Source organism: Petaurus breviceps, unplaced genomic scaffold (genome assembly GCF_028583685.1).
Source record: "Petaurus breviceps papuanus isolate PSGF00001 unplaced genomic scaffold, PetGlider_PUasm1.0 90644, whole genome shotgun sequence".
Classification (NCBI taxonomy): Eukaryota; Metazoa; Chordata; class Mammalia; order Diprotodontia; family Petauridae; genus Petaurus; species Petaurus breviceps.
Genome location: NW_027187298.1, coordinates 9,326,097 through 9,341,071, shown reverse-complemented (window position 1 = coordinate 9,341,071; position 14,975 = coordinate 9,326,097). Strand labels below are relative to the sequence as shown.

At 36.2% G+C, this 14,975-nt stretch overlaps 1 protein-coding gene across 3 annotated transcripts in view; it reads right to left on the bottom strand.

Moving 5' to 3' along the window:
* The window catches only part of CPSF3 (cleavage and polyadenylation specific factor 3), a 60,227-nt gene that overhangs the window by 24,464 nt on the left and 20,788 nt on the right, over positions 1-14,975 (bottom strand). For all 3 annotated transcript variants that reach the window (XM_069064809.1, XM_069064810.1, XM_069064811.1), the window contains exons 8-10: positions 6,728-6,903; positions 4,428-4,586; positions 2,781-2,927 (exon numbers count right to left, since the gene is read on the bottom strand). In XM_069064809.1, coding sequence (XP_068920910.1) covers positions 2,781-2,927; positions 4,428-4,586; positions 6,728-6,903 — 482 coding nt within the window. The remainder of the gene's footprint in view (positions 1-2,780; positions 2,928-4,427; positions 4,587-6,727; positions 6,904-14,975) is intronic.

Sequence of the window (14,975 nt, the reverse complement as noted above, 5' to 3'; positions counted from 1 at the left end):
CATTAAAAAAATCTTCATTTATTCAGCTTATATCTGAACAACATCTTTCTTCAATTAATGAGCTAGTATCAATCAGGGAAATACTTAAAACACTGATTTAAAAAAATGGTTTTACTTGAGTATAGATACACACTAAATTGCACTAGGAGATGGAAGTATGTTTTTTTTTGTTTTGCTTTTTAAATGTTTCTAAAATTAATAAATGGCAAATGAAATAGGCATTTCCATAGACAGATTAGAAAAACAAACTACAAATGTCTATTATGCACAGATTGCTTTTCTTTAAAAATATGTAATAAATTTAACATGTAACTTACAAATACTTGTTTGTGATTCCTTATGGCCTTCCCCTTCCTTCTGTTGTGTACATTTTAATTTATTTTTTCTTCAAGGTATGAAAAAAAAAACACCTTAAAATTTTCTTTTTCTCAGGGCGGCTAGGTGGCGCAGTGAATAGAGCACCAGCCCTGGAATCAGGAGGACCTGAGTTCAAATTTGGCCTCAGACACTTAACACAAAAACTAGCTGTGTGACCTTGGGCAAGTCACTTAACCCCAACTGCCCTCCAAAAAAAATTTTTCTTTTTCTCAAACAATGAAAGTCTTTCTTTCCCTTCTACCTCTTTTGCCATCTCCCTCCCTCTCCCCTGAACTGAAAAAGAATCACAAAATCTCAGTCAAACCCATGTATGGGCAATGTTGAAAAAAATTGTTTCAGTCTACACTCAAGTTCATCACCTCTCTATCAGAAGATGGGTAGCATGTTTCACCATGAACCACCCTCTTGAACTGTGCTTGGTCACTGAATTGATATGAGTTCTTAAGTCTTTCAAAGTTGTCTTTACAATATTTTTACTGCATAAATTGTTCTGGTTCTGCTAACTTTATTCAGCATCAGTTCAGATAAGTCTTCTTGGTTTCTCTGAAACCATCCCCTGCATCATAACAGTATAAATATAGAAAGAGGAATAAGGAAGGTAGGTTAAGGAAGAGAGAGGTCCTAAGTAAAACAAACTCTAACAAAGGATGTACAAAAAGTACTTTTTGTGCTATCAAACTGGAAACTGAGGTGAAGGGATAGCTTCTTATGATCACTTTTATAAAAGATCTCCTTTTTTTGTTATTTTATCCTCATACTCCCTTCTTCCAACCCAAAGCTGGGGATGGTGGTAGTGTACAGAACAAATCCTTTAAAATAAATATGCACAGCCAAACAAAACAAATGCCCACACTGGCCATGTCAGGAAAAGACACCTTGATTGGCTCATCAACCGGTAGGTAGCACGCTTTGTGATCGGCCCTCTAGAATGGTGGCTGATCATTGTATTGATCAGAATTCTTAAAGTCTTTCAAAGTTATTTTCCCTTGTAATACTGTTTTACATACATGTAGTCTATTTGGTCTTGTACAATTTTTCTCTGCCATGACAGGGTAACAGTTCACCAGTCTAATTGTCACATCTTTCCTTGTCCTTTTTTTTTTTTTGGTTTTTGGAGGGCAACTGGGATTAAGTGACTTGTCCAAGGTCACATGGCTAGTTTTTGTGGTAAGTGTCTGAGGCTGGATTTGAACTCAGGTCCTCCTGACTCCAGGACTGGTGCTCTATTCACTGCAACACCTAGCCACCTTCCCCCTTGTCCTCTTTTTTTAATAGCAAGACTTTTTATATTTAGCTTATTCGTTTTGAATAAATTGTGCCCATGGTATAAATGGTGTTTCAAAATTATTTTTTTTGCCTGATTACTATCTAATTTTCCCTACAATTCCTGTTGAGCAGTCCTCCCCTGTTATTTTAATGTATATTCTCATGCCACGTAACCAATAAAATGTCAAATCTCACCATTTTTATCTCCACAATACCTCTGTATCTGACCTTTTTCTTTACTTACATAATCACCTCAATTCAGACCCACAGTACTTTTAGCCCAGACTACTGGAAAGGCCTCTTAGGTTTGTCTCCCTACCTCAAGTGTCTCCCCACTCTAATCATCACTCACAAATTGCCAATGTGATTTTCTAATATGATCTGACCATTTCACTCTGTTACTCAATAAACAACAGCAACTTCTTATTGCCTCTAAGATAAATATAAAATCCCTGGTTTAGCTTTTTAACAGCCTTTGCAACTTGTTCCCAAGCTATTTTTCAATCCTCATTATATATTACTCTTCTCCCCACATTTACGGCCTAGGCCAACTGCACTTCTATCTGTTCCTCAAACAAGTCATTTCAAATCCCATCTCCATGTTTTTGCCCTTGCCCTCTCTTCTATCTATAATGCACTGCCCTCCAACTCTGGCCTCATAGAAATGTCTGCAATTCTTCAAAAGTTCAAACATCACTTCCCTCCCCACCAATGTCACGTATTTAACTAACCAATATCTATTTTGTATTTATTACGCATGTACTTATGTACATATGTCTCCCCAAAGAAAATATAAATTCCTTGGGAGCAGTGAATCATTTCACCTTTTGTCTTTGTATCCTAAGTGCCTATCACAGTAAGTGGCACAGTATTGGTGTTCAATAAATTCTTGTTGATTGACTTACTGATGTACCACTATTTTTAGATAATGCCAAATAAACCAAGTTTAATGAAGAATGTTATTTACACTATTTTGCAGGGACCTAAATCTTAGACCTTTTAAACACTATTCTATAATCTATCTTTCTCTCACCCTAAATGCCTTATCATATTATCCTACAGGCTTATATTTCTAAACAATTAGTGAATTTAAAAAGAAACAAAACAACTTGGGCACAAGTGAAATGGTCACTAACCACATGGGGAGGCTTCAGAGCTCGAATAAATTCACTGGTTTGTTGGTAATCTGTGTGAGCTGAAAAAGAAATATAATCCACAGACATCTTCAGGGGCAGCTTCTGTCCAGACATGGTAGTGATCTCTTCAGGTTCAGACATTATATGCTATTAGACAGAAAAACAGAAGATATACATATTGTTTTTGGAAAATATAGTGTAACATTATTTCCCTTTTTATAAACTTCTGTGCCAGCATCAGGATTTTCTAGCAATGGAAATATTATATTTTCATTAACTGAATAAATGCTGAAGTTACTTTTCTCAGATAGGCAGGCATTTGGCCCCTAACTTACAAATAATAAACAGTTTGTATTCTACTCCCAAGACTCTCACTGCTGCTGTCATGGGAGCTAAAGAAATATAAGAGTTCAGAAATAAAGGAAGGTACAAAGCATGGAGAGCAGCAATATTTTAAGGAAGTTGATAGGTCAGACTTAGCGACTTCCCTGATTTAAAATAATCTTCCTTTACACTGCCTGATTTCTTAACAAATAGAGTAATTTGTATTAAAGTATTACTTTCAAAATACAGATGTCAAGAAGAGATTACTGGTCATTTACACAAAACTAGGAATTAGTTCAGGTGGCTTTCCTTTGAGCTGACATCATCAATACTTATGGAATAGAAATTTTAATGTAGTGGGTAAATTAGGTAAATTCTGAAATACACAAAGTTTTGGAAGGTGCAGCAGGCCTGGGTAAGGTCACAGTTGGGAGTAATGGCAGTTTGATGAGACTGGACACATAGGGAGAGGCGTATTAGTAGGAGGGAGTGGGAAAGATACATATATCAGAGTGGAATGATGCTAAAGACAATCTTTGCCAGTTAATTTTTTTATACCCCTGAGGTAATGCTTATGGCCCAAGAAAAGGAGAGCAAATTACCTTTCTCCTCTTATACTTATCAACCCTCAGTTTCTGGGGCCCAGGACTAAAGCCACTACCATACCTAAGGTATAGTATGGAATAAAGAAGCTTTTTTTTTTAGTGTGACCTAGGAATTTAACCGTCCTTTATAAGGTTAGTTCTGAAAAAGAAACTATTTCTATCTTAAAAAACAACTCAAGCACATTTCATAAATTTAAAATGTCCCCCCCCCTTTTTGGAGGGCAGGGCAATTGGGGTTAAGTGACTTGCCCAAGGTCACATGGCTAGTAAGTGTTATGTTAAGTGTCTGAGGTCATATTTGAATTTAGGTACTCCTGACTCCAGGGCCGGTGCTCTATTCACTGTGCCATCTAGCAGCCCCTAAAACGTTTTTAACTTCAGAATTTTTGATATAACAGACTGCTGGTGAAGTTAGGAATTCAGGAAAAGTTTTCATTTACATAAGCTAACTGTATTTTGTGGAGGTGACAAAATTGAAAGACAATGATTCTGGTCATGATTAGAATGATGAAATATATTTTTCATGACTGTCCCCACAATGCACGGCTGATTACTTCATAGAAACTAAAATCTGCACACTAGGTAAGTATCTTTACAATGGAAATGCAAATAAATGAGTTGAGATTACACTAGGCTTAATTTAATCTAGTGGGAAAAATTATGTGTGTATTATAAATACATATTATGATTAAAAATGCAAAGCTTAAACATAATAGACCTTTGCAAGTGTTCCCTCGACGCAATATCCTGCTATAATTACACCATTTCTTTTATCAGTACACCAACTTTCAAATAATTCTCTGGATAAGCCACTCTGCATCATCCCTGGTGAAGCCATCACAACACTTGGGCCAATGTCATCAAAATGATCCATGCTCTGAGAGAAAAGAAATATAAAAGGTATGCTGATCATTAGTGTTTGCTAAAGGAAGCTCTGGTTTTTCAGAGTGTATCATATAGCACATTGGATGAAATGAATTACCACTAAAAGATACATAATTAGCTTGACTGACCAGTAAAGTAACAACAAATTTGAGTTCTTAAGCTTCTGAACAATTTAGAGCAAGAATGGTAGGAACAGCCCAGAGAATGGGGTTTACTTATTCTTTGCATCATGGACCCCCTTTGCCAATCAGTGAAGTCAATGTTTTCCTCCAAATTATGTTTTTAAATGAATAAAATAAGTTTGTGGAAGTGTTAAATTTCAGTTAGAGGTTAATAAAAATAAAGATGCAATATTTTTCTTATTCAAATTCAGAGACCCCTGAAATTTATCCTCAGACCTTTGTATCTCTACAGATCTCAAGTTAAGAACTTCTGGCCTATAAAGTACAAATTAAGTTATTTCTTTAGGTCCACAATAAAAATGTCACAATGACCAATATACTGGTTTTGGTTTTTCACAGGTGGAAAGGAAGCCCTGGAAATTATGAGAAGGAAATATAGAAGGAACAACAAGAATAGGAAAAAATAATAGTAGTAATAACCAATGGCTTGAAAAGAATTCAAAACAGTGATTAGAATTAGATTTCAGAATAATGACTAGACTTTTAAGATGAATTTTTTCAGACTTTTTTTCTCTTACAGACACATTATATTTTGAGCAGATGTTATCTCAAAAGAATAGTGACTTGGGGCGGCCAGGTAGCACAGCGAGTAAGAGCACCAGCCCCAGAGTCGGGATGACCTGGAGATCGAACCCCGGGCTCAGACACTTAGCACCCACCCAGAAACACCTGGCTGTGTAACCTTGAGCAAGTTACTTAACCCCAATTGCTTAGGGGCGGCCAGGTGGCTCAGCGAGTAAGAGCACCGGCTCCAGTGTCGGGATGACCTGGATCAAATCCGGGCTCAGATACTCAGCACCACACCCAGAAATAACTGGCCGTGTAACCTTGAGCAAGTTACTTAACCCCTATTGCTTAAAAAAAAAAAAAAAAAAGAATAGTGACTTGTTAATTTGAGCAGGACTACAAAAATGGTTCAGAAACAACACTTATATTGTTGCTCTGTGTCCTCTCCCTTCTCCTCATTGGAAAGGGTTAAACAATAAAGTTATAGTGGCAAATTTCTTCCCTGAAAAATCAAACTGTGATATCACCTAAATAAGAAATAATTTAAATGCTTTTGAGCTGTCTTATTACTAAAAACTTAAAAGGTTTTTTTTTTTTAAGTCAAGAAAAATCACAATTTATTAAAGGTGCTCAAAGTGTGATATAGTTGAAAGAACAATGGATTTTCTTCATTTGCCACTCTAACTGGTTTCAACCCCATTATCATTTGCATCATGTCCTACCCAGGCTACATTCACCACTAGAGGGACTGCTTCAGCTTCTCCACTCACACCTCAATTACTTCTGCCTTCCTTTACCAGTTAAAATTTTTAACTGAGTAAAAACTTCTCCCATAGCCTCCCTTTACAGAAGGTTCATAATGCCAGTCATTTCTTCATTTGCCACCAATAGCTTTGCTTGGTCTTGACTTTACCATCATCTTGTCATTCTTCCACACCCCTTTGATCTCTAGGCTTTTTAGTTTCCTTTTGGGTACTGTCTTTCCCTATCAGATTAGAAACTTGTTGAGGGCAAGGATTTTCCTTTTTAAAATATTTTGTATCCCCAGGACCTAGTGCCTAGGAAGCAGTAGTAAATATTTACTGTATGATACAGTAAATAATGCTGTAAATGCAGTAAAAAATGGATTTGAGGTAAGAAGACTTGTATTCAAATCATGGCTTTGCTACTTATCTCTGATCTCGGGCAAGTCAGTAAATCTTTTTGGGCCTCAGCTACATCATCCATAAGGTGAGAGTGTATTAGCTGACTTCTAATTGTTCCTTCTGACTATAAACATCATGATCATATCAGTTAAATATTATGCTGTTAAGATGAATTCTGGCAAGAATTGAATAATAAAATGAACTACAAATACCTTTCAAATAATAATGACAAAAGACAAAGCAAAATGGAGGTGATTTTTATGCCCTATTAATATTTCTTTTTTTCCAGATATACTGACCTTGAGATTACTAATGTGCTTGAAGACAAAAGGATTGTTTATATTGATTTGTTTGCGGATTTTGTCATTCATGGCATTCACATAGGTCTGGTATACTGCCATACACTTCTTAGCCAAAGACGAAGCATAGTATATGGGAATGTCATGGAGTTCTGGGTGATTCTGCCAATATTCATCTAGAAAAAAATTTTACAAGATAAAAATTCTACTCCACTAAAATGAAGGTATGAAAATTTAAAATCAATGTTTCATTTGACCATAAGCTTAGATTTTTATCCTTGTAAGAAATTTTAAAAGCTCAAAGCAACACTATGAATAAAGAAAAACAAAACTCCATAACTTAAAATAGCTTAGGAAACATTAACCTAGTACTTCTTCACTAGGACCACCCTCCAATTTAGGCCTAAAAAAACCTCACTTACAGGGTGCAGATAGGTGGCACAGTGAAAAGAGTACCAGCCCTGGAGTCAGGAGGACCTGAGTTTAAATCCCACCTCAGACACTTAACCCTTACTAGCTGTGTGACCTTGGGTAAGTCACTTAATTCCAACTACCCTGCCTTCCCCCCTCCAAAAAAATACTAACCCACTTATAGCTCAAAATAATTATTTAACCACAGCACCAAAAACACACAGGATAAAGGTTATTCCACATCTTTAAAAGGAATAATAAACATTGGCCAGCAAGTAGTCTAAATTTTGAACATATTTAAAACAAAAAGTGTATTATTAAGTGATTCTACTGTAGTGACTGTGGGATCCTGGAAAACTTACTTCACATGTCAGTATCCTAGCCAATGTCCAAAGATTCCTGAACTGGCAGAGGGAATTCCTTCCTTGCCATTGCAAGGAAATACCCTCCCCACCCCCCAACCCCCGCCGCCAAATCTAGGAGTACCCTGTATTTATTGTTAAATTTAACATTCTTTAAAAACTGTTAACTAGGAAAAATGATAACTCTGATAATTATTAAGTGTCATGAAAAACAGAAATGACCAAGGAAAAAACCCTCTTGAAAATTAAAATCTTTTCCTCATTTCTCATCTGGCTATATTACTTTGAGACTTCTCTGACTTTTTTCATCATGCCCTTGTGTTGGGTACCTTGTCCCATCTCCCTCAACCTTTTTACCTTTAGTTTTGTGGGTTATCTTCCTCTCTTACATTGTAAACTTCTTGAGGACAGAGACTGTATTTTTTGGCATATGTGTCCTTAGTACTTAGCACAGTGCTTAGCCTAGAGTAGGTACTTAATAAATGTTTATTAACTGACTGATTAGGGGCTATGTGGAATAGTTGGAGTGGCAAAAGACTGAGAGTTAAGTGACTTTCTATTTATGATCAGCTATGACATTTACTAGTGAGCTGCTCTAGGATGACTTTCCTGTTTGAATTTACTTATCTGTAAAATGTGGACAATAATACAGTGTCCCAAAAGTCTCAGTTAAGTTTTAAACTATTAAAACTTAAACCAGTAGTAAGACCTTTGGGAAACCCTGCATTTGAACAGCCTACTCTTAATGAAATGAGAAAAACTGCTTTGAAACTATGCTTTAATATTTAAAGATAATAAGGAGAGAAGTTCTGAAGCTGTGATTTCATCAGCGCGGGAACTCCCAATATGGAAACTCTTTTCCACCTAAATATCAACTTTTGGCAATCACTTTGCAGCTTATGGTCTTATGGGGCTGTGTGGGGAAAATGAGAGGTTGAAGAACCCAAATGTATCACAGAACTATTATAAGCCAGGGGCAGGATTTGAAAACAGATTTCTGACTGGAAAGTCAGCCACTAATGCTATATACCACTGACCCTCAACTATAGCAGTACTTACTTGCCAAATTTCTCAGTTTATGCGATTATTAATTTTGTAATTTTGAAAACAAAAGCACATAAAATCAAAATCAAGAAAAATAAACCTGACAGAACCCACAATGTAACACAGAGAAACAAATGTCCCACTGAAGGCAGCCTGGCAGGCCGACAGGAAGGGTCCAACACACTGAGCTGGGAGGCAAGCACAGTCCCGCATGAGCTGTGTAGTCTGAGACCCGGATCAGCCCCAACCAGCAGCACAGACTTCAGGAGAGTAAACCACCAGCAGCTGTGGACATTTCCAGACTTCTCAACCCACAAATGCCAGAGAGAGTAAAAGGTCAGTGGGGAACTCTGTTGGAACTGGGTGACTCAAGAGCATAGTCCAGCCCCTGGCCCAGAGAGGTGGCAGAGGCGTGGTGGCTGCAGTTGCTAACACATGGCTGCCCCTGGAGCTCCTGGCCTGCAGATTGTAGGGGGACCAAGAGACCATTCAGAGGGTAATCACTCTTGCTTTGACCTGCTTGGTTCTGGATTGCGGGCTTGGGTGGTGGTCCTTGGGTATGTGGCCAGTGTGCCAGAGCATGGGGTGTCTATAGAGAGGGTGCCCTCCTCATAGCTTTGACAACATTTTGAAAAACCCAGCAATTTGGCACAGAGCTCTCTGCACTCTGGAAGCAGAGTTCTACTGTGGCAAAAAGCTCAAAAGTGAAGTAATTGGCTGGCAAGATGAGCAAGCAGAGTACAATCAGACCACAGAATCCATCCTTTTTTGGGGGCAAAAAGGATCAAAACATGGAACCAGAAGAAGTCAACAAAGTTAAAAACTACTGTATCTACTGTATCAAAAACTTCCAAGAAAAATATGAACTAGTCACAAGCCATGGAGGAGCTCTAGAAGGATTTTGAAAATCAAGTAAGAGAAGTGGAGGAAAAATTGGGAAGAGAAATGAGAATGATGTAAGAAAATCATGAAAAGCAAGTCAACAGCCTGCTAAAGGAGACCCAAAAAAATACTGAAGAAAATAACACCCTAAAAAATAAACTAACTCAAATGGCAAAAGAGGCCCAAAAAGACAATGAGGAGAAGAATACCTTAAAAAGCTGAATTTGCCAGATAAAAAAAGTATTTCAAAAGAAATCACTGAAAAGAATCATTCCTTCAGAATTAGATTGGAGCAAATGGAAGCTAATGACTTTATGGGAAATCAAGATACTATTAAACAGATCCAAACAAATGAAAAAATAGAAGGCAATGTGAAATAACTCACTGGAAAAACCACTGACCTGGAAAATAGATCCAGGAGAGATAATTTAAAAATTGTTGGATTACCTGAAAGCCATGATCAAAAAAAGAACCTAGAAATCATCCTCCAAGAAATTCTCAAGGAAAATTGCCCTGATGTTTCAGAACCAGAGGGCAAAATAGAGGTTGAAAGAATCCACTGATCACCTCCTGAAAAAGATCCCTAAAAGAAAACTCCTAGGAATATCATAGCCAAATTCCAGAGTTCCTAGGTCGAGGAGAAAATATTACAAGCTGTCAGGAAGAAACAATTTGAGTACTGTGGAAACACAATCAGGATAACACAAAATCTAGCAGCTTCTACACTAAGGAATCGCAGGGCTTAGAATATGATATTCCAGAGGTCAAAGGAGCTGGGATTAAAACTAAGAATCACCTACCCAGCAAACTGAGTATAATGCTTTAAGGGAAAATATGGTCATTCAACGAAATAGAGGACTTTCAAGTATTCTTGATGAAAAAACCAGAGTGGAATAGAAAATTTTACTTTCAAATACAAGAAGCAAGAAAAGCATGAGAAGGTAAACAGGATAAATAAATCATAAGGAACTTATTAAAGTTGAACTATTTACATTCCTGCATGGAAAAATAATAATTGTAACTCAGACTTTTCTCAGTATGAGTACAACTGAAGGGAATATGTGTGTGTGTGTGTAATATATATATCTATACACACACGTATACATATACACACACATATATTTATGTATAGGAGGGTATATATGTGTATAAATACGTATGTGAGTGTGTGTATCTGTGTGTACACATATACATAGACAGAGGGTAGGATCAGTTGAATAGGAAGGGATGATAGCTAAAAAATAAAATTAAGAGGTGAGAGAGGAATATAATGAGAGAAGGAGAAAGGGAGAAATAGAATAGGGTAAATTATCTCATATAAAACAGGCAAGAGAAAACTGTTACAATGGAGGGGAAGAGCAGGAAGTTGAAAGGGAATGGGTCAACCTTACTCTCATTGAATTTGGCTTAAGGAGGGAATAACATACACACTCATTTAGGTATCTTACCCTACAGGAAAGTAGGGGGAAGGGAATAAGAGGGGGGATGATAGAAGGGAGAGCAGATTGAGGGAGAGGGTAGTTAGAAGCACACATTCTGAAAAAGGACAGGGTCAAAGTAGAAAATAGAGTAAGTGGGGGTGGCCAGGTAGCACAGGGAGTAAGAGCACCGGCCCCAGTGTCGGGATGACCTGGGGATCGAATCCGGGCTCAGAAACTTAGCACCACACCCAGAAATAACTGGCCTGTAACCTTGAGCAAGTTACTTAACCCCAATTGCTTTAAAAAAAAAGAAAGAAAGAAAATAGAGTGAGGGATGGGATAGGATGGAGGGAAATACACTTAGTCTTTCACAATATAAATACTATGGAAATGTTTTGCATAACTACACATGTACAACCTATATTGAATTGCTTATCTTCCCAGTGGGGCTGGATGAGGAGGGAAGAAGGGAAAGAATCTGGAAATCAAAGTTTTAAAAACAAATGTTAAAAAAAAAATTGTTTTTTACATGCAACTGGGAAATAAAATATATAGGCACTGAGGTATAGAAATCCATCTTGCCTTTTAGAAAGTTAAAGGGGGTATAGAGGAGGATATAAGAGAAAGCAGACTGGGGTAAAGGGGTGTTCAGTACATTTTCTATCTTGGGGTAGAGGTAGCAGAAAGATACGGAGAAAATTTGTAACTCAAAATCTTGTGGAAATGAATGTTGAAAACTAAAAATAAATAAAAAAAAAGAAACCTTCTAAAACCTGGCACACATAGCCATTCTTTTATGAGTTGAACTGAATTTATTGCTTAATTAAGCATGCAGAGGGGCAACCATTTATAGCACTAAATACTTCAGATAGTTTAAGACTGTTTCTATGGCTTGTTTATCATCTCATAGAAAAGTTAACATATTTGATTCTGATTATGCTTTGGAAAAAAACTATTCAGTGCATCTTATACAAAGATGCAAAAATAACTAATTAAAAGCAAATGTAAAAGGTGAATTTTCAACCATGCATTAACTGAATTTTTGTTTTTTTCCCCTTTGTTACACATTCAATCATCAGTTTTTCCACTAGAGGGCAGAAAATAAAAAAGAAAAAATCTAAAAAAAATCACCAAAATTACTACTTACCAAAAGTTTTAGTACAGTTTGAATAGGAGGAAGAGGTTGAAATGAATGACGACACTTTATATTATATGTTGGTCACTGCAATGATAGTCTTGCCCTTTAACATTATGGGTATCTGAGAAAGGTTTTTAATTTTCCAAATGCATAGGAAAGAAGTAGAAAGCTATTATATAGGCTCATATCTCTTATCTGAAATGCTGGTGACTATTAGCTTTTAGGCTTTTACAATACATAATCATAGAACTTGGAATTAAAAAAATTCAAAAGTAATTGAAAACATCAGTATGCCAAAAGGAATCACAGACAACAAACTCATAACAAGAATAAACTTATACACTCCAAATGCCTTAGCATTCAAATTCATAAAGACAATGGCTGAGCTACAAAAAGATAAGGAGAATAACAAGACAATGACAGGAAGACTTCAATATCTCTCTCAAGTTTTGTATAAATCTAACGGAAAGATATACAAATGGGACAAAATGCCAGAGAAACTAGAGTTAAGACATATTGCATCTCCTAACTGGGACAGGAAAAGAATGTATATTTCTCTCATACAAGTGTGAGTGCACGCACACAAACACACACATATATAAAAGATGTGTGATAAATACAGAAAAGAATGGAAAGATCAATTATGAACTGATGCAGAATGAAATAAGCAGAGCCAAGAAAACAATATAAAGTACAGTACTACAAGAATGTAAATGGAAATACATGCCAAAAAAAATTAAAAGGAAATATGATAAAATTATAAAGATCAAACAGGATTCAAATGAAGAGACATGAGAAGATATTCTCCAACCTACTCTTTTGTAGAGGTGGGAAATTCAGAGATGTTATATACTGAATATGTTCTTTTCAATATATCAATCATTTGTGGGGAGTTTTATTATCTTCTCTAAAAAATACTATTTGTCATTTGGAATGGCTCTCTGGGAGAGAGAAAAGGAGCAGGAAAAATAATTTGGATAATTATGGTGAAGTAAGAAATAGAAAATATCAAGAAAAACTTTTTTTTAAAAAACGAAAGGTGTTAGCAGCAACAAAAATGAGCTGTTTAATACAACATATCTTTACTTGTCAAACTATCATTGAGAATGTAGTGCTTTAAAAAAAGGTGGAATAGGGTGTATTTCAGTGTAATTAGAAAGATAAATGTCTTGAAGCAGAGAATACCTGTGTCAGAAAGTTGGAAGGAAGAAGAATTTCCAACAAAAGGTAATGAAAAAGGGCTATATTCTCTTAGGAACGAAGAAGACAAGTACTGTAAGGTGAGAGATCATCTAGCAAGTTTCAAGGAAGAAGACATATATACTGATGATTGGTGACTCATGGTTAAAGAGCCTACTGGATATTAACAATAAAAAGGTCTTCTGTGTTCCCAGAGAATGGTAGAGAAGCCAACAAGAACTGTCAAACCTGACAACTACTACAGTTTTGGTGACTCAAGTAAGCAAAAATCAACACTACCAGAATCTAAAAAGTACTGCTACACATTATAAAGTCTGGGGCAAGAAAATGAAGACTTTTTTGAAAGGCACAATGAACATTTTCATCAGCACTACTGATAAAGTGGAAGGGCTTCAGAAGAGAAAGACATAAGAATTTAATAACAGTTGAGATAGTGTCTGAGAATGCATTTGGGATTTCTGGATGAGAGCTTAAAATATAGGAATATGTGTTGTTCTTTATTTTTAATCAGGGATAAAACACAGTTAACAAGGACTAATAAAAATAATTTGGTATTATAAATCTAATTTTTTTTTAAAAAAGGCTTTAAGTTGAAAAAGGAAAGGAATGAGAAAAAACTGCCTAGGTATATCACCAATGCTAGATAATTCTAATGCAGTTACAATGTGGGAAGAACAGTAACAGAGTTGGGCAGAAACTCATAGGAAAGTAAATCCAAGAGCCAGCAATAATACCCAAGGTCTCATATTTATATAGAAATATACAAAGCATGGGTAACAAGAAAAGTGAATTAGAAAGCTTAACTTAAAAAGAAAAATGAGAGTATAAGTATCACTGGAACACATGACTGAAATATGCATCAGGAAGCATCTAACCTTATTCAAAAGAAGGTAAGGGGTGGGAGGCAGAGGTAAAGCATTATATATAATGAAGACAAATTCATGTATGGAGACCCAGCCATGCTGAGGCGAAAAATATTGAAGAGAACATTCTGGTAAAGACAATGCTGTTAGAAATGTTACTGATATCAAAATGCACATTATACCACTGGTGTCAAATTCAAATAGAAATGGGGGCCACTAATCTATACATAAGGATCCCTGAAAGTCAAATGCTGACTTAATTTTAAAATTAATTTTTAAAAAATTAAAAAAACATTTTATTTTTATTTAGTTAAATATTTCCTAGTTACAGTTTAAGTGTGATTATGGCCACACTTGGGAGTATAGCAGGTATGCAGGCTGCAAGTCTGATACCTCTGCCTTAATATAATCTGGACAGAAAGAGGGAACAGATGAAGAATTAGAAAAACAGATTATAACCGTGGCACAAAGGCAGAATATAATAGTGAAAGGGAACTTCAATAATCTGGACATTCTAATAAAGATATACAGCTATTAATTTCTTGATGTCCCTTAAAGATAATTTCACCTGTAAAGACGAAAAACTAATGAGAGAAAATGCCATTCTGGCTCTCATCACCATGTAAGCAGTTGCTAAAATAGGGATGATGGAAGCCTTGGGGACATGTGTGTGTGTGTGTGTCTGTCTGTCTGTCTGTGTCTGTCCTGGAATTTGTAAGAGACAAGAAGATATCGTGATATACAGCCTAGATTTTGGGAAGTAGACTTTAAATAAGTCCAGGAAGAATAAGAAACCTCAAAGAATGAGATTCTGAAGACATAAAGAGAAACAATTACAGTGCAGGGGAAAAAGATGTGCAGTCAAAAGAGATGAGTGTAAACACACTGAAAACTTCCCAACTACCTTAGATTTTTGAGACATGCATT